This window comes from Lycium barbarum, chromosome 11 (assembly GCF_019175385.1).
Source record: "Lycium barbarum isolate Lr01 chromosome 11, ASM1917538v2, whole genome shotgun sequence".
Lineage (NCBI taxonomy): Eukaryota > Viridiplantae > Streptophyta > Magnoliopsida > Solanales > Solanaceae > Lycium > Lycium barbarum.
The window spans coordinates 123,506,456-123,526,707 of record NC_083347.1 but is presented as its reverse complement, the minus strand read 5'-3'; the positions used below and the strand labels follow the sequence as shown (position 1 = coordinate 123,526,707).

The 20,252-nt window shown below is 32.5% G+C and overlaps 1 protein-coding gene across 6 annotated transcripts; it reads left to right on the top strand.

The window, feature by feature from the left end:
• The first annotated feature begins 6,385 nt into the window (after positions 1–6,385).
• LOC132616493 (uncharacterized) lies at positions 6,386–19,105 on the top strand. Of its 6 annotated transcripts, none has more exons than XM_060330920.1 (8): positions 6,414–6,513; positions 7,300–7,406; positions 12,422–12,522; positions 14,036–14,105; positions 15,459–15,712; positions 16,094–16,210; positions 17,048–17,099; positions 17,962–19,105. In XM_060330920.1, exons 3-8 carry the CDS (start codon positions 12,427–12,429, stop codon positions 18,540–18,542), a joined length of 1,170 nt encoding a protein of 389 aa, XP_060186903.1. In that variant the 5' UTR covers positions 6,414–6,513; positions 7,300–7,406; positions 12,422–12,426; the 3' UTR covers positions 18,543–19,105. The 6 variants fall into 6 exon arrangements, with proteins under 6 accessions (XP_060186901.1, XP_060186903.1, XP_060186898.1 ...); XM_060330915.1 differs by having other exon boundaries at positions 6,430–6,513; positions 7,300–7,331; XM_060330921.1 differs by lacking the exon at positions 6,414–6,513 and adding an exon at positions 6,555–6,638.
• The last annotated feature ends 1,147 nt before the right edge of the window (positions 19,106–20,252 follow it).

Here is a 20,252-nt window from a genome sequence, read left to right as displayed (position 1 = left end):
TATATTGTTATTGTTGTGTTACTTAAACTACGTGCATGGACACAATAATACTTTTAGAGGTCAGCTTGTTGTAAATATAATGTGTTTTACTGCATGTATAAAATTCAATATACAGAATACAACATTTTAATTAACATTAATATTTGCATAAAATCAAGCATTAGTAATGTAGTGCTGAGCTGTCATTTTTGTTGCTTGCATAAATAATAATCAAAAAATTATATAGGAAATTGTATTAATTTTATGCGAGATAAATGATGGACTAGAAAACGAGAACTCATCAAAGGAAAAGAAAAATAGATTAAGCACATCATTTTTTATACTGTGTTTTTCGAGCCAACTTACCCTTATCATGATTATTTAACTGGTATCTACTACCATCCGCCATCATAAATATTAGGTAACTCTGCTTGTTAAAGTTTAAACAGTTAGATTATGTCAAATTAAACTTGAGAGCTCACATTCATTTTTCCTTCATCAGCCACTAGACCAAACTTATATTTTGATCTATGCATTAATAAGTATTACTCCTTCCGTCTCAATTTTTGTGAAGTTGTTTGACTCGACATGAAATTTAAGAATGAAAGAAAGACTTTTAAAACTTATGGTGTAAAATAAATCTTAGATATTTGTGTGACTATAACTCATCTCATTAATGATAAAATAAAAAGTTTAAAGTTAAATTATTACTAAGCAGGTGTTTGGTCATACTCCAAATATTTTTTACTTTATTTAATATTATGACGTTTGAGTTGAAGATGAGTTGTGTTTAGTTATGCTTTTTGTAAAAGGGAGAAGAAAACACTTTATTCGGACTTTGTGAAGATAGAATCTAAAAATAGGTCTAGAGCACTTTTCCAAATTTGAAATCTAACTCCAAGCTGGATTTGAAATTTTTATAACCAAACAAGGATTCTGAAATAAAATAGAAAATATTCCAAAAAAAGTGATTATTTCTCACTGCCAAACGCCTCCTAAATATAGGAGCCGTTTGGACATGGTTTGAAATCATGATTTCAAACCATGGTATGAAATTATGTTTGAACATGCAATTTGGATATCTTAAGTTGTATTTTCTCTTATAGACATAAAACCCACAAGTTGTGAAAACTATCAAAACATTCTCAATTCTTATACAATCTTACCAAATGAGCAAGTTATAATTCGTAACAAAATTAATACGCTATTAGAAGGCCTTTCTAAAAAATACAACACCAATTGACCAAACTTTAGTTCAATAAAAATGAAAATTTAACATGAACAGTAATGAGGTTGGTAGACATAAATAAAGGTAAATAAACATAAATAAAGGTTGGCGAAAGTTAATGAGGTCGGTAAATGATTGGTGGAAGTAATTGTTAAAGATATCTACCAACTTATGATTTTTTTTACAAAATATAAACTTATGGGTCAAATTTTTTATTTAAAATTTTTGAAACCATAGTTTGAAACTCTAAATCATGTCTTTTTGGATGATTTGGGATTTCAAACCATGCCATGAGATAAAATACATGTCCAAATGTTGGTTTCATATCATGATTTCACATTATGATTTCAAACTGCATGTCTAAACGCCTACATAGAAATGTATCAGACGAATTAAAAAGAATGATCGTGGTATGAATTGAGACATAAGAAGTAATTATTATTAATCTCTACATTAGTAGTCTTCATAACCAAACATCATTGTGAAGTTTCCACCCAAAATTTACCCAACTGGTAGCATGAAATACATAGATTTGTACATGCCAATATACCCCTTTGTTGCCTGCACTTTACTGCTTCCTGAGCAGATGGAAACGTTTCGTTTTTGCACAATTCTTTTGGTATTCGCAGTTCAAACTTTCCATCCTTTTTTTTTTGGTTTGTTTTCAGCTTTCCCACCTGGTACGTGCGATATCCTTCGTTAGAGTTTGATTATATTCGAATCGCGCGTTATAGTGAATAACCTCACAATAATTTTTTTCATTATCAGGTTCAAACACCAAATTTCTTACTAAGGGTGAAGGACCACGACTAAAAGAGAATCTAATTTTTTTGAAACATGTATCACTAAAAAAAAAAAAAAAGGAAAAAATTTATTAAGGGTCGTTTGGTATGCGGGATAAGGTAGGATATCCCAGTATTTAATTTAGTATTAATTTTATACTCTATTTGATACAAAGTATAAATTTATTTTAGAATAATTTTATACTTGTGCCAAATAGAATATAAAATGAAGCCCAAAACTAAATATGAAATATCGCACCTTATCCCATCATAATTGAAATTATTTTATCCACCTTTCAGATGAAATAAATTAATCCAACATTATAATCCCAAAATTATAATACCAAAATAATTTAATCGGCCTATCAAACGACGTCCTAAGTTGACATTCTTCCATATTCTTCTAGATAAACAACTCAACATCTAATCAAATGCACAATCTAGCCTTCACGTAGCATGAGTGTCAGCAAAAAATATTTACATAAAATACTTAATTTTACAGAGACCTTACCCAAATTTAGACTATAAAATAGCCCCTGACCACAACCCATGTTGCTAGTATATCTTAATTTTACAGTTCCTAGGCTCGATGCACTTGGATCTGATATTAGCAGAACAAACCCAACAAGAAGAAAGATGGAAACAACGAATAGTAAAGCCCAAATATGATATGTCGGTTTGGGTTTGTGTCATTCAGCACAAATATCCTGATTTGGGAGTGATATTTAATTTTAATCCCTCAAATTTGTAGTCTTTAATTTTTCCTCTTTACATTTTTCGTGCGGCATAAATTAGATTTTTGCTCGACATACATATCATAATATTTTACAAATTATACTAGTAAAACTTTTAGCACATCACAAAATTTGAAAAATATAATTCTTTCCGTCCTAATTTATATGATATAATTTGATTATGCACAGGATTTAACAAATAAAGGAAGATTTTTGAATCTTATGATAAAAAAAGAGCCAAAAATATTTGTGTAGTTATAAATTATCTCGTTAAGCTTAAAAGATAAAGTTTAAAATTAAATTTTTATAAATATGTTATTTTTTGGGACTAATTAAAAAGAAAAGTGTGTCACATAAATTGAGACAGAAGGAGCACACAGTTTTAAGTCACATAACTTAATTTCAACGTAACTAATGTCGAGCGAGGCAATAATTCAATCTCCAAAAATAAATGCTATAGAATTTATACTGAGTTAAACGGGTCTGACTTTTTTATTTAATGAGCAGCAGGATAAAAAATTAAAGACCATATATATGAAGATAAAAATTAAAAACAACAAATATGAGGGACAAAAATTATATACCAGTGTATTTGAAGGACAACCTATGCAATAATTTTTTAGGAGTCGTTTGGTGCGTATAAGCTGAGATATCTCAATATTAATTTTGATTTTAATTTTGTATCATGATTAATGAAAGGTATAAATTTATACGTTCTATTAAATAGAGTATAAAATGAAGTACAATTTTAAGAATGATATATCCACCTTATCTCACTAAACTTGAGATTATTTTATCAATAAATTAATCCAAAATTATAATTTCAGAATAATTTAGTCTGTATATCAAACGACACTTAATTTGAGCTTGCCATCTATATATATGTCTCTACTATTATAAAAATGGGAGTTGGGAAGGACCATCAAGGACGAACACAGCACTAAAAACCTGTACGGAAAACATTTTCAATTGTACTATAAATTATGCCAATAAATCACTACTGTCGTGACACGTGGATTCCAATTTCTATCCACGTGTACCACATCACTACTTTATCAACATTAATTATAAGTGTGTCTCCTCTGCTACTTTACTGCTTTCTAGACTTTCCATCAGTGCTCCTTCCATAAGGGTAGAACTGGGACGACCACAACAACAATAAATTATATAAAAAATTATCTGAGTTGTATATTATATTTGGACTTATTTTAATTGTATTTGATTTTTTTTTCAATTGTGGGTCCACTTCATTTAACAAATACTATTATTTGGTTTGCCATCTATTTTTTGTACACGTGTATTCCACTTTTACGTTATCATATTTCTTTACTTTTACACTTCATTTTATTACTCTATTATAAAGAACACATAAAATTATACTTTAAGCATAAATTAACATGTATATATTTTAGAAATTTAACATTAACAATGGCAAAAAATTGAATTTCCATCTAACAATAGGGTTATATTAAACCAAACATCTAACAAAGCGACCAATTGTCACATCAATTATTACACGTGGCAAATACGAGAAGTTTTGTCACATCAATTAGTACACGTGGCAAATACAATAAGTTTTCTCCCATAAAAATCTATAAGTCATTAAGCCCTAATTTCTTTTCTTTTCTTTTCTTTTTCATATTTCTTAAATATAAGTGTCCAAGAGGAACTAACATAGCAATGAATACTTATAACAAAAGATATTTAAATTGTACACTTTAATCAATTAATTTTTTATTCCACATGGATATATATCATAATACTGAATATTTATTCTCTTTTCATGTATACACGTATGCACTTTAATTTTAATTCTCCGACACATTTATTTCCTCCGTCCACTTTTATTTGTTCACTTTTCACTTTTTCACTTTCTTTAAGAATTAATAAATAAAGTACTTCATCCGTCTCATATTACTTAGACATATTACTAAAAATTTCTAATATATATAAGTGTCCAAGAACGGCGAACACTAAATTTAGAATTATTTCAATTGTACTTGGTTTCTTTTCCTTTTTCTCAGTTCTGGGTCCACTTCATTTAACAAGTACTACTACTTGGTTTGCCACTTATTCTGTATTCCACTTTTACGTTATCATATTTCTTTACTTCTACACTTCATTTTATTACTCTATTATAGAAAGCACTTGAAATTGTACTCTAAGCAGGGATTAACATGTGTACATTTCAGAAGTTTAACATTAATTCTACCTCTTATGTGTTTACTTTTTAAGTCTCCACGTGTCCACAGTATCTAAATTGTCCTTTCATTTCCTTCATTTGGCATATAGTCCCTCTGTCTCAATTTAAGTATCTAAGTTTGACTAGACACAAAATTTAAGAAATAAAGATAGACTTTTAAATCTTGTGGTTCTAAATTAAAATGTGTATAATATAATAAAATATCCTTTAAATCTTGTGATTATAAACTTGATATGTAAGATATTTGAATTGTCAACTTACTAAATATAAAAAAGGAGAATATAACCAAAATAAGACAAATTTTAACAATAATTGAGAAATTAAAGGGAAAAATAAGAGGAAAAGCAACCAAATACTGCTTGGTGATTCATATAGTTGGTACTCTAAATTTGAGATTGTTTAAATTAGAGTTTTGCTATTAATTTTGGTGAGTTTATTCTACAAATTTCTTTGTTAATTAGATCTAACGTAGTGTCTCAATTGTCCTTTCATCTGGCATATACTCCATCAGTCTCAATTTAAGTGTCTAAGTTTGACTAGACACAGAATTTAAGAAATAAAGATAGACATTTGAATCTTGTGATTCTAAATTAAAAATATGTATAATATAATAAAATATTATTTGAATCTTGTGATTATAAACTTGACATGTAGGATGTTTAAATTGTCAACTTACTAAATATAAAAAGAGGCGGACGTAACCAAAATAAGGCAAATTTTAACAACAATTGAGAAATACGAGGAAAAGAAACAAAATATGGAGGCTTACTAAGGAGGGTTGCTTGGTGGTTCGTATAGTTGTTACTCAGATTTTCTTTTAATTTTTCTTGTTTAAATTAGAGTTTTATTCTACAAATTTCTTTGTTAATTAGATCTAATGTAGTGTTTCAATTGTCCTTTCATTTGACATATACTCCCTCTGTCTCAATTTAACTGTCTAAGTTTGATTAGATACGGAGTTTAAAAAATAAAGATAGACTTTTGAATCTTGTGGTTCTACATTTAAAATGTGTATAATATAATAAAATATCATTTGAATCTTGTGATTCTATATAAGAGTTTGAACACAGCAACAACAAATTGTACAAAAAGTTGTCTGAGTTGTACACTAAATTTGGACTTATTTCAATTGTACTTGGTTTTTTTCCTTTTTTTTCTAGTCGTGAGTTCACGACAATTAACAAGTACTACTACTTGATTTGCCACCTATTCTATGTACACATGTATTTCACTTTTGCGTTATTGTCAACTTACTAAATATAAAAAGAGGCAGACATAACCAAAATAAAGTAAATTTTAATAATAATTGAGAAATTAAGAAAAAAAAAAGAAGGAAAAGAAATAAAATATAAAGACTCACTAATGAGAATCGCGATATACTTTATAAAATATACAAATCATAAAGACTAACTAAATTAATCATATTGGGTTCGCGCAGTTGGCTAGTATAAAACATAAGATGGGAATGAAATTTTGGTGTTAGGTTTTTCTTGTTCTCATCACTTCCTTTGCTGCCGTTTCGTGGGCCACAATTTTCGCTACCAATTTCCTTTTTATAGATCTGAACAGAAGAAAATTCATTGAAAGGTACTTTTATTATATGTTTTGAATTCAACCTAGCAAGCAGATCTAAAGGCATACAATTTGGTCCTTTTTCTTGTTCTTCTTCTTCATCATCTTTTTTCCTTTAATTATTTATTGGTGTTTCAAAGGTAAGTGAAGCAAATAATCTCATGTTAAAGGTGGATTATTTGTATCAGGTTTCTTAAAAACTAATGCAAAAGATAACCTAACAAGTAAAATGAATTAAATTGAGAATATTTATTAAAAGTTAAAAAATAGCATTTCTCCGTTTAAATAGAAAATTAATTTCTATTTTATTTCGTTTTAAACATGTAAAATTAATTTAATAATTTGAATTATAATTATTCAAATTAAAATTTGATAAAAAATAATAAATATTTTACACCTTTAATTAAAATTAAAAGTATCAACTGATTTGTTTTATCTCTTTTTGAGAGAGGAAAAAAGTTTTCTTTTAAACAAGTTTCCTTTTTAAAAGGTATTAATAAATTTTCATAGCAAACACAAATATAATAAAATTTTAGATACAAAGCACAAAATTCATGCTTCCTGTGTAAATATATATATATTATCGCTATCCAAACACAACTACATATACATACATACATTATAATCTAAAGTGTTGAGTCCATGCACACCACGAACATAAGCCATCTAGTATATATATATATATATATAAAGCTTAAGATGGGTAATGCTATTTTGGGATTAGGTTTTGCTTGTTCTTATCCCTTTCTTTTGCTGCCGTTTCGTGAGCCCCAATTTTCTCAACCACTTTCCTTTTTATAGATCTGAACAGGAGATAGCAAGCAGATCTAAAGGTATACAATTTGGGCCTTTTTTTCTTCTTCTTCTTCATCGTCTTTTCCCTTTAATTATTTGTTGGTGTTTCAAAGGTAAGTGAAGCAAATAGTCTCATGTTAAAGGTGGATTTAAAATTTAAATTTTATGAGTTTGATTTTTAAAGTTTTTAACATTAAATTTACAACAATAACATATAAAGTGTAATTTTACAAGTGAAGTCTCTCTTGAGAGGATAGTGTGTAAAAAAGTTATCATGAGTTCAAATATAGTATTTGATGTAATTTTAGTTATTTTTATATATAAATTTATGTTTTATGTTGAAAGTATTGAGTCACTATTTATCTTTTTGAATTCAATTTGTTTTTCTTCTTCTTCTTCCTTCGCTTAATTAGTTGTTGATGTGTGAAAGATAGCTTATTTAGGGGTGTCACATGAGCGGGTTGGACTGAAATTGACCCAATTAAAATGGGCTGAAGTAATAAATGAGTTGAGCTAACATTGACGCAAAAGTTACTTGAGCTGAAATGGGGCAAGCTGAATTGGGCTAAAAATGGGCTGGGTCATGACCCGCTCAACTTGACCCAGTTTTTTTGAAGGGTTGAAAATTATTTTCGCGGATTTTTCGTGAAAAATATTTTTGAGGAAAACATTTTCCGTGGTAAATATTTTCGAGAAAAATATTTTTTGTGAAAAATATTTCTCTTCATATTAAACATAATTTCGTGAAAAATATTTCCCTTCGTATTAAACATATCACAAACTTATAAGATACATGATTTAAGAAAAGTGTATACATAAAAAAAATAAAGTAAATCTCAAGCAATAAATTCAAATTTAAGTAAATCTTAAAAATGGGCTAGAATTGGACTAGTATTGAGTTAAGTTGGGGATCACTTTAAAATGGGCTATGTTGAATTGGGCTAAAATCAGCCCAATATAAAATTATCTTGAGCCCAACCCATAAAATTTTGAGCGGGTTGGGCGGGCCATCATCTTTTGGGCCAAATTTGACACCCTTAGCTTTATTCATCAAATTTGTACCAAATAGTCTTACGATCAGGGGTGGATCTAAGATTTAAATTTTACATGACATCGACCCATTATGTTTTTATAATTATGAATTTTAATTTACTATTTATTGAAATTAGCGAGTTTTTGTTCATAAATTTATGTTCCATGTTGAAATATTGAGTTTAGATGCAAAATATTGTAATTGGAATTTTTTGAGCCTAAAAACTCTGGGTTGTGCTCTATTCCTCAACCATTCATCTTTTGAACTCAATTTGTTTTTTCTTCTCCATCTTGTTCATTTCTTCATCATGGGTTGGTGGTTTGAACTCATTTTTGTCATGATTTTTTATATTGCTTTGAGTTGCTTATTCTTGTACCGAGGGTCTATTGAAATCAGCCTCTCTACCTCACAAGGTAGGGGTAAGCTCTGCGTATCTCTATCCCTCCTAGACCCATTTTGTGGGATTTTACTGGGTATGCTGTTGTTGGGTACCAACCATGTCATTAGTCAAGAATCTATTTTAATCATTTTACTCTCTCTTGTTTCAGTCTCCCCCTCGAACACCCCAACTCTCTTGTAATCAATTCTCTGTTAATACAAGCAAGCATTTTTGTTTTCAATTATCTCATTGCAAATTGTTGACGACACAGTTTTCCTACACGGCACTGACAGTCTAGTCTAGCGTGTAGAGGGGACCTCAGGTTGGCGGATAGTGATCACACGGAAGTCGGATTACTTAGCCTTACGTCGCCCTTCTAAACATCTCAAGAAGGCGCCGCGTAACAGTTGGTATCAAACTGAATAGTCAAACCTATATAAACTATCACCATAGCTTCAAAATTATTTATTGGTTATTTAGACCACAAGTTTTCAAATATTAGTTTAAAACTTTTTAGTTTTTATGGATTATTAGTTTTTTATTCTTCTATTTTATTGTTATTTGACACTTATTCTAATATATGTTTGGAAAACATTACACTTTTTTTTTTTTTTTTAATTTTAATTTTAGACTTTTCATTTTATCCTTAATGAGATGCACTTATAGTTTTAGAAGTATTGACTTGGTTATGACTATAAGTTCTAGTGATACATTTGGTGTGTCAAAAACTATTTTTTTTTCCCTGAAGTTTCAAGCTCAGTCAATTGTTGCCATTTAAAATGCATTGGATGGAATAATGAAGGTGTTGTCCAACCAAAACATATGGCTGTAGGAGAAACTTTTGCTTTCCAAATTGATTTCTGAGGTCATATATTGCTCTTTCCGTTAGTTCATGGTATTGTAATAGGTTCTTTTATTCGACTAGATGTGCTAGTGAGAGAATGAGAAGGACCAATGCAGAAAGGGCCATAAAGGATTTCCTTGAAGTCATCCATATTATGGAATCAATAGACGTGTAATCACATGGTACCAAGGGACCAACATGTATACCGCTCCCATGCTAGCTAGATTTTTGATATTGAACTGGTGTTATGAGATCTTCTTTTGATAACCGTGGCGTCCGGGTCAGCTAGTTCGCACCTCGAATAATTCTATGATATACCTGCTACATCCTACCAGAGCTTGGACGAATGAGACTTCACTAGAAGTTGAACCTGAGATCTCATGGTTTTACTCCCACTCCATTGACTACTAGGCTAAATTTAATCACTCAGTCTACTCATACTGCCACGACTGTGCTCAGATTTTATTCCCCTTCGTCAAAAAAGGATAAAACTTAGGTGTTATTGTGAATTCGAGAACATGTAGCTAACTACAAAGGGATTCGCTGATAAGGCAAAGGAATAGTGGATGACATACAATGTAAAAGGTGAACTTGATGTAGGTTTCTCTGAGAAATTGAAGCTTCTAATGCCAGAACTAAAAAAGAGAAAGCATGAGAGGTGATCAATAGCATTTGGCGAGACATTCCTTATGAAATCTTCCCTTTTGTATACCTGGGGATACCTTTGAGGACCAAAATAGGTTAGGTAGGGAGAGTTGTAGTAGAATATGGTAAACAAATTTGATAATAGACTTACTATGCGGAAAAAATTTGTCAAACTTGACTCTCATCAACAGTGTGTTAGATGGGATCCGCTTATGTTATTTGTCACTTTATCAGGCTTCGACAAAGGTCCTAAAAATGTGGACAAGTTGAGAGGAAACTCCTTTTTGGATTTAGAACCATATAAATGGGTCAAGTGAACCATAGTGATGAAACCTAAAAAGATGGTGAGGATTGGAAGTGATGAATTTAAAATTACATAATAGAAGAAGTCTATTAATGTAATAATGGTTTTGGAGATTCAGTACTGGATAAGTCTATAAAGACAAGTCATTATGTCCTAATACGAAAAGGAAGGTTAATCAACTACCAAGGAATCTCGTTTGGTGTCTCGTTGTGGAAACACATCACTAAGTACCAAAAGAAATTCCTAGGAGGGACAAAGCTTACCATGGGAGGTGTTGATGATTTGTTGATGGTGCTCATCTTGACCACTTCTTCTTGCTTGCGTTCCAACTTGCAAACTGACAAATAACTCTGAGGTCCAATTTGGAAGGAATACACGGTGAAACAAATTACCGGAATCATAAAAAATGCGCCTATATATGTTTAGCATCATGTGCTCCATATGTCACCTTTACCTAAATAAGAAAGTATTATGTGCTCCATATTAGCTGAGGGATTATGCTATTCTGTTTTTGTACGGTCTTGGGTCATCCTCAAAGCATGAGTTGCTTTTAAAGTTGAGTAATGCTCAAGATTTATTTTCCAAGCACGATGTTTGATTTAGAGCCATATCTATGCTTGGTTTATCAATGTTGGGCCCCGTATTATATTGTTCGCTCTTCAACTGTCTAGGTGAAAGCTTAAGCTTGGATGTCCTAAGGGATGCTATTAGAATGTCCCATCTTGGTCCTTGAATGAGTTATTGTCTTTGTATGTAGTTTTGGGTAATCCTCATCTCATTAGCTCGCTTTTAAGGTTAGAGGTAGGTCGAAAGTTCGTTTTCTAAACAAAAACAAGGGTCTTTTAAGGGGACGAGGTTAAAGATTGTTCTTATTCATTGAATTGCTAATTTATGTTTTCAAAGAGACCAAATTACTCCATCCCTCTTAATTTATGTGATACCGTTTGATTGGGCACAAATGTGTAAGTAAGAAATAACACATTTTTAATTTATGATAAAGCATGCTTCAAACGTGAGTATAATCATCTCATTAAGGGTAAAGTAAGCATTTAAGGTTAAATTATTACTAAATATCAAAAGGTGACAATTCATTTTGGGACAGACTAAACAGGAAAGTGTGCTACATAAACTGAGATATAGGAAATATATCTTTGGGAATTCATTTGGTGATGCTAAGACTTTTGAGTGACCACGTTATTTCTCATTTGTTTTGTATTTTTGTGTTGCTCGAAAGTGTGCTACATTAACGCTTATTTTTCTTGGGTCTCAAGTCTTTGCATCTCAGTTTCAACACTTGCTCTTAATTTCCCCATCTTATTACTAACTTTTTATTGTGAATATATTTGGTTATCCATACAATTAAGTATTTCTCTCATAGTGCATTCATATTTGTCGCATCAAAGACTTGTATGAAAGTACTGTTGTCCATGCTAGGTGTGAAGAAGTCCCACATCGGTGGTTAATGGGATGAGTGGTCTTCTTATATGGTCTTAGGCAATCATCTCCTTATGAGCTACCTTTTGGGTTGAGTTAGGTCCATGATCCATTTCTTAACATGGTAGCAGAGCAGGACACATCACACTCGATGATGGTCCCCATGTTAAAATGTTAAATTATACATGCTTCAAATGTCCAGCCCGAGAGAGGGGGGGGGGGGGTTGGTGGTTGTGAAGAAGTCCCCCATTGGTGGTTCATTGGATGGGTGGTTTCCTTATATAGTTTCGAGCAATCCTCCCCCCTTGAGCTAGCTTTTAGGATTGAATTAAGCCCAAGATTCATTTCCTAACAAAAATGAGAACACTTTTTGCCTTGTACCGACTTTTAAAGATCCATTCATTGTGTAGTATAATTTCTTGCATTTGGTTGTACATGAAAGATACACTTAAGCAGGGTAGTGTATGATATAGGTTCTTTCTGGTGTAGATATCATGGCGAAGGAGTATCGATTGCCTTTCAAGGTTGGGCAATTGGCTGAAGCACAATGTTTCGAGAATGGATTTCGTGGTGCATGGTTTCGGTGTAAGGTAAGAAATGCAAAGTTTGATTCTAGTGTGAGCTTGACGCTTGCAAGTTCGTGGTAGTTCATTATAGGCATGCGGGATAGGTAAATCATGCATTTGTCGTTTGTAATTTTTCTTTATTAGTCTTTAAGTTTTGTAGAATAAGTTCATGGTCACCTTCTAGCTTTTGTATTATCTTGATCCTCTTTTACCTAAGGTAAATACGAGGCAGTTGCATGTCTCTCCTCGTCCTGTTTTGGGACATACATGCTTGATCCAACTCTCTATTTACATGAGGGTCAAAAATATCTGTCTCTCACATTCAAGTGTATGGCCTAGTGGACAATGAAGTGGGTTGAGAACCACAAAATGAAGTGGGTTGAGAACCACAAGTCTTAGGTTCAAATCCCCGTGGAGGCAAGAAACTAGGTAATTTCTTACTATTAGTTCAAGCCTTGGATAGAGTTATCCAATAGCTGTATTGGTGGGAGGTAGCAGGTAAATCGGGGAATTAGCCGAGGCCGTGGAAGCTGGCTCAGATACCACAATTATACAAAAGATATATGGTCTCTCCTTTCCAATAGTTTGTCGCCTTGAATATTCCACCTTGCGAATGACGATAAAACCCATAACTAAAGGATATAGCCTGTTACAGCTTCATCTCCTTGTTTGGGGTTGAGGCATAGTTGTTGCATCTTCACCACTTTGTTTGTTTGACCATTCAATTGGTGCTTGATTGGTCAAATTTTTAAAATTTGCTTATTTTGGAAAGTGCTTTTCGAAAAGTACTTTTGGAGAGTAGCAGTTGGTGTTTGGCTAATCAATTTAAAAAGCACTTTTATCAATATTAGAGCAGGAATTTGTGCTTTTGGAAGCTACTTCTTTTCGCTTCGTAAAAACTTCTGCTACAACTCAACAACACTTAATGTTTTCCTGAAAGCTTGGCTAAGTACCTCAATTTTGCATAAGCACTTTTGACTTCCCAAAAGTTTTAAATCAAATGCACATTGAGGTCCAATAACAAGGATATACCGTGGCAAAATTGGAGCATAGTTTTTGCATTTTGCACATTCCTGAGTAGAGTGGGGTTTTTTCTGTGGGTGGGTGGAGGGGTTGGCATCTTGTATGGACATTATTTATCTGAACAGAATAGTATGCATGTGATTAGGATTAGACAAATATGTAATTTGCAGAAGGATACTGCATGAAGTAAATTTGGGTTGCTGTCCTGTATTTCTTTAGATTATTATTCATGTTAATAAGACAATTGTATTGTATAAATACATTAGGGTATGGTCTTTCACATTCTCAATCTTTCGGCTAATCCTTCTAACTTGTTCTTTATGGTAAAACTTCTGTTAAGAGCTACATTAAACCTTTCAGGAATGCTCCTTTTATTGAAAGCCACTGTTGGTGTACGTAAATTTGGAATGAAAACCTGTTATAGTTGCTATAATCTGTGTATTGTTGAGGTTATTTATATGTTCTGAGAGAAGCTGAGTACAATGCATTTACTATCTCTTTCCTACTGTACCAGATACAGAAGATTAGCTGCAGAAGAGGACATTGGAATGCACTCTTGGAATATTTTGATTATCCAGATGAAAGTATGTTCTCTGAGCATTTCAATTCATCAGTAATCTTTTGCTGAGGGCTTATACCTTGGTTTAGATGCTAAAATCTTCATGCGCGCACTCTTGCTTAATTTGGAGGTTAACTTACTTTCTAGGTAACAAGACATCTAAAAGATCATCACATAAACAAGATATAATGGAAGTATCATTTTCTTATTGGTCTAAAGTGGAGTCCTTAAAATGTTTTTTGAAGTTACACATGATACTCACCTGATCATGCCTTTATGCTTCCGTTTCAAATGCTTGTAAAAGTAGTAGACATGTACAACAAACAGGCTTAAGTTTGCTATGTGCAATCTCTATCTGGCAAGCTGGCACGTCATACGTGTGCTTCAATGCTTTAAATGTTGTCTGTCCCTTGGCAAAACTTGGGATCTTGGAGCTAGAAATAGATCTTTTGCCTTTGAAGTATTAGTTGTTTTGTCCGTCTTGGTATTTGGTGTCCCGAAAGTCCCGAAAGATGGTTTATTGAGCTCATCTAGAACAGAGCAGGAAGGCATGTGGCATCTTAATATGGTGGATACATCTTTTTCCTTCCGGTGGTTGTCAGTGAAATGGCTAGATGCGACTAGACATTTTGGCTTCTGTTTTTGAACAACTATCTCTTGTAGATGCTGGACAACTATAGCGATATTTTCTTCTTCTTAATGCAATTTCGGTGGTTGTTGTTGTCTGACATAAGAGTAGCGTAAGATTGAAAACATACACTGCAAGTTTAGTTGGCACGAGAGGAGCGAAGTTGAAATGAGACTAGATGGGATTGTGTGCCAAATGCAAACAATTTAGATACCTAGGCTTGTTGTTTCAAGAGAATGGAATGATAGATGAAGATGTTACCCGTAGGATTAAAACCAGACAGTTGAGATAGAGAAGTGCTACCGGAGTGTTATGTGCTAGTATCCATGACTTTTAGCCACATTAATATCTATTACTACTTATTTTAGACCACACATTTCAAAATTCTTCCGTTATTTCTTAAACTATGTGCCCAGTCAAAGATTCACATAAATTGGGACGGAGAGAGTAGGTGTTTTCAGCTGATAACTAAATACCTTGTAAACCGTTTTTGTTAGAGTAAACTTCACAGTGTAAATAGTTTCAATGAATTTTTCGACTTCGTTAGCTACTTAGAATGCATACATGAAGGTTCACTGAAAAAGCTGACTCATTTTGTGTCTATTGATGCAATTTCCAGCATCTACTGGATGCATTATCAATGAAATTCCGACTTTACCTGATAAAATAAAAGATGTTTCTTCAGATAAGACTGTCGCGGTATCTGTATCTGGAAATGTTTGTTAATCGTTTCAATCCTTGCTGTTACAGAACATACTTGGACCAAGCTGTATCAATATCCTCCATATAAAGTTGGGAAGTCGAAGGAGAAAAGGCAACTAATGCTGCGGCCGCAGTATCCTTCTGTCAAGCTTAAAAATGAAGTTTCAGATGTCAGTTCAATTTCTGAAGCTACAGTAGTTGCTGATGGTAATTGGCAGGTGGGTGATTTGGTTGATTGGTGGGCTAATGGCTGTTATTGGTCTGGGCACTTGACAAAGTTATTTGGCAACGGTGAAGCTGAGGTAAATATATCTGTTATATTCCGGATGTACTGGTTGGTTAGCTGTACTGCTGTGGTCATCTGTTATAATTACATCCCATAATAGTTTCTGTTACTTTCTCTTTTTAAGTATCCACAACATGATCAAATGGACTTATGAGGACTATGTATTTTAGAAGTGACAAACTGCATCTTTATTTTTGGTGACACACAGCAATTTTATTGAGACATCGAGATTTATGGGTTAACCCAAAATCCCTTTCCTACAGACTAAAATGATATGCCAAGATAGTGCTTAAAATAATATGCCGCCAACTCTGTCAAATGTGAAAAAGTAATAGCTTCAATTGTTCTCCCACAATTGCTTCAATAATATTCTATTCTTGTGTTTTTGTCTTCATAGATGGCATTGACACCACCTCCTGTGGGTGAAGGTGCAATTTATGAAGTTTCTTTCAAGGATTTGCGCCCATCCTTAGATTGGTCTCCAAACTTTGGTTGGACTGTGCCTACATCTCAGGTTCTTCCCTTTGCTCTTTTCATATGTTTTTCTTTTATTATGTTTCTCTCTCCCTACAAATGATATATAATATGGTAAAACATAGTCTTTAAAATTTCGCCCCCAAGGTTTTGGTCTAGTGGTAAGAGCGTGGTGCGTGATGTCGGTTAGGCCCATGTCATGGGTTCGAACTCTGCCACAGGCAAAAGTCTCGTATTTAAGTGGAGACGGGTGGAGAGATGACGCATTTAAAAAATAATTTTTAAACTTTCTAAATATTTTAAAAAGTTTTTCGAAGCCGGTCCCTCGGGGATTTCTCGGCTATTTAAAAGATAATTATTAAACTTTCACAAGGATAAAATTTTCCTTAATGGATAGCTTTGCAGATTGAGATTTCAATTCTAGTAGTTTAGTTAAGTACTATGAGGAAACCCCCCAAAGGAGTAAATAAAGAATGAAACCAAAAAGAGAAGATGCTGGTCTTTGTTTGCAATTTTTGATAATGCATCTTTTTCCTCGAGGAGTTCTCCTCTGAAAGGAGTTCTCCTCTGAATACCGTCAGGCGTATTGTTGGAAAAAATGCTATTTCTATTGTATTCTGGTGTAGCTCCGTTTTTATGATGCTTCTTTCTGCCTATAATTGGTCACTACCCAGTGTAATCCCACAATAGTGGGGTCTGGGGAAGATAAGATGTACGCAGCCTTACCCCTACCTTTACCCCTACCTGGGTAGGGAGGCTGTTTCCGATTGACCCTCGGCAACCCTCCTCCTTTATCCGGGCTTGGGACCGGCAATGTGAGCGAGCTCACACAGGCGGAGTTTTCTTTCTGCCTATAATTGTTTCATGAAAATTGCAGGATGGTGATAGTGTCCGTCGATGTGCTCAACTGATTCAACCTGTCAACCACGGTAACTATAATATGAAACTAACTCCTTCCGTTGGCTGTTCACAAAACTTTTTAATCAAGACATAAAACAACTTTTAAATATATCATGTGGTTGCTCAGATAGAACGTAATTGAGATGCTCTGAGGGAGTACCAATTGCTGTGCATAGTTAAATATAGTTGCTCTAGTGCCTTATTTTTTGGTGGAATCAAGGGGGAAAGAAATGGCTAAAAAAACTTTATGAACTTCTTTAGCTTCCTAGAGGTGTAAACTGATGAGCGCAAAACTGGTATATAAAAATTAACGCTCTAGCTTGAACCCCATGAGGATTAGAATATTTCTATTCTATTTATCAAATGTGTAGTCACTATTTGAGAAAATGATAATTAAAGGTGATTTTGAAAATTAATAGTTTGAATCAAGAAATAACCTATATTGCTCGGACTCATCAAAAATCCTGCTAGATGCGTGTTGAATCCTTAAAAAATAGTGCAGTTTTTTTTTTTTTTAAATAGTGCAGTTTTTAGTTACCAGTTTCAAAAATAAAATAAAAAAAATAGTGCAGTTTTGGTGGATCTGACACGGGTGCTGCAGCATTTGAGAGTGAGCAACATAGGAAATAACCAACACATTTAGGCCAAATGATTAATAATTCAGAGAGACAAATGAGTTGAGTCAAGAATCCATTAAAGGAGAAACTATCACGTTGATTCCTTTCTCCAACCTCATGTGATTTTGGCCTTGCAAGTGATTCTCCAGAATTTCTATCGTAATCTTCAACTAATTCTCATGTGTATATCTGTTTTATTCGTAAAACAAGATTTATTTCTACAAAAGAATATCCTGCATCATACTTTTTGATATGCTTGTCATGATCATCGCAGCCCTTGGTCGGTTTCCAGTTTTGGAAATACATTCTATGGGTGAAGGGAGAAGGGACAGCCAAGCAAGAGCTGGATCTTCACCAAGTCTCTCTTTCTCTCCTCATTCATCTGCAAACTTGTCACCAGCCTCTGATGAAAAGAGGGATTTTAAAACTTTCGAGTTAGCAAAACACCGGATTGTTGATCCTCAAGAAGAGGCTACGAACACATCAAAGAAAGTCATACGGTCATATATTAGTTCTTGTTCTCATACGGGAGACGAATCAGCAAAAAAATCCAGTTTGTTAGATAAAGGTTCTAATAGTTCCTGTATCGGAGTTGATTCGGAGAAAACCACTGGGCCAACTGAAAAAGTTAACTATTCGAGTTGTCCTTTGAAGAAATTCAGAACGGGTGATGGGGTTCAGTTACATTCAATGGGTTCTGACTCGACGGAGGCAGCGATTTTGGATTTGGAGGAACTCGCAAACAAAATTAAATGGTTGAAAGGACTGCTCGAGTTCGGAGGACCTGTGTCTAATGCTGCTGCAAGGCCTTCATGGAAGTTCGTGGAACGTCATACATCTTCTGTAAATAAATGATGGGATGGTTTCGAAGTCTCCCGTGGCTCTCAAGAAATGAGGTTTGAAGCTTCTATGCTTCTCGCGAGTATAAAAGTCCGTGCTGATTTGAAACTCAAGCACATCCAAATGAACGGTTTCAAGTCCAAGCTGCATAGCTCAACTCGATATTCTGGCTTCATTTGGAGATGATTTAGAGATGCATTGAAGCGCGCTTATTATCTGCTTGATGAGTCGATGATATGTACTGACAAGTAATTTGTGCTGTCGTAAAAATTCTACAAGTTCGATCGATCGCAGGTTATTGTGACCATTTGCCGGCTGTTGTGGCCAACTGCTTTTTGGCAACATTGTCTTTACCATTGTTTAGTTTCTCCATGAAAGAAGCAGCTTGTATAGAGATATGTCAAAAGTGGAGATGATAATAGTATAGATCTCTCTTTCATTTGTCAAGGCCTGTGGTTGAAAGCTGTTTTTCTTTTTCACAAATCTTGCCTTGATCTGTGAGACTCATTTGGGTAATTCCACTTTTGTAACTTTGACTTTGCACTATGGTGAAATGTTTACTGAGTCCGGAGCCAAAATGACTTATTTTTGCAGCCATTAGACCAAAATAGGCTGCCTTTTTTTTTTTATACCATAATGGGTAGTTCGTTGGTTATCCAACGAAATACCCACACAAGCACTGTTCATAGTGTAGCGAAATGCAACAAATATTTTTTTTTATTATTTTTGCATTTCGTGAGTTAATCAACGAAATGCAATAATTTTTTTTTATTTTTTTTTGCATTTCGTGAATTAATAAACGAAATGCAACAATTTTTTTTTTTTTGCATTTCGTGAATAAAAAAACGAAATAAGAAATTATATATATATATATATATTTTTTTTTGCATTTCGTGTATTAAAAAACGAAATAGGATAAAAAAAATAAATTCGTTCATATAAAAACGAAATTGGAAAATATATATATATATATATATATATATATATATATATATTTTATTTTTGCATTTCGTTGGTATATCTGCGAAATAGTAAAAAAAAAAAATTTGTATTTCGTTTATTAAAAAACGAAATATGAAAATAATTTTTTTTGTATTTTTGTATTTCGTTTATATAAAAAAATAGGAAAATAATTTTATTTTCATTTCGTTTATATAAAAACGAAATAGGAATACATATATATATATATATATATTTTTTTTTTTTTTTTGCATTTCGTTGGTATATCTGCGAAATAGTAAAAAAAATAAAATTGTATTTCGTTTATTAAAAAACGAAATATGAAAATAATTTTTTTTGTATTTTTGTATTTCGTTTATATAAAAAAATAGGAAAATAATTTTATTTTCATTTCGTTTATATAAAAACGAAATAGGAATACATATATATATATTTCATATACCAATGAAACAGGATAAATATATATATATATTTTTTGTATTTCATTTATATAAAAACGAAATAGGAAAATAATTATTTTTTTTCGTTTATATACCAATGAAATAGGAATAAATACATATCTATATATATATATATATATATATATATATATGTTATTTCTTTTATTTTATTTGAAATATGATTTTTTTTATTTCATTCATATCAAAACGAAATTGGAATATATATATATATATATATATATATATATTATTTTATTTTGCATTTCGTTGATGCATTTCGTTGGTATATCAACGAAATAGTATATTTTTTCTTTTTTTCTTTTTT

Bases quoted from the DNA above. Each gene is read 5' to 3' on its own strand.
- LOC132616493 (XM_060330918.1), top strand. From the start codon at position 12,427: ATGGCGAAGGAGTATCGATTGCCTTTCAAGGTTGGGCAATTGGCTGAA. The intron at 12,523-14,035 runs GTAAGAAATGCA...CTACTGTACCAG, and splicing joins GTGCATGGTTTCGGTGTAAG to ATACAGAAGATTAGCTGCAG. The intron at 16,211-17,047 runs GTTCTTCCCTTT...TGAAAATTGCAG, and splicing joins GGACTGTGCCTACATCTCAG to GATGGTGATAGTGTCCGTCG.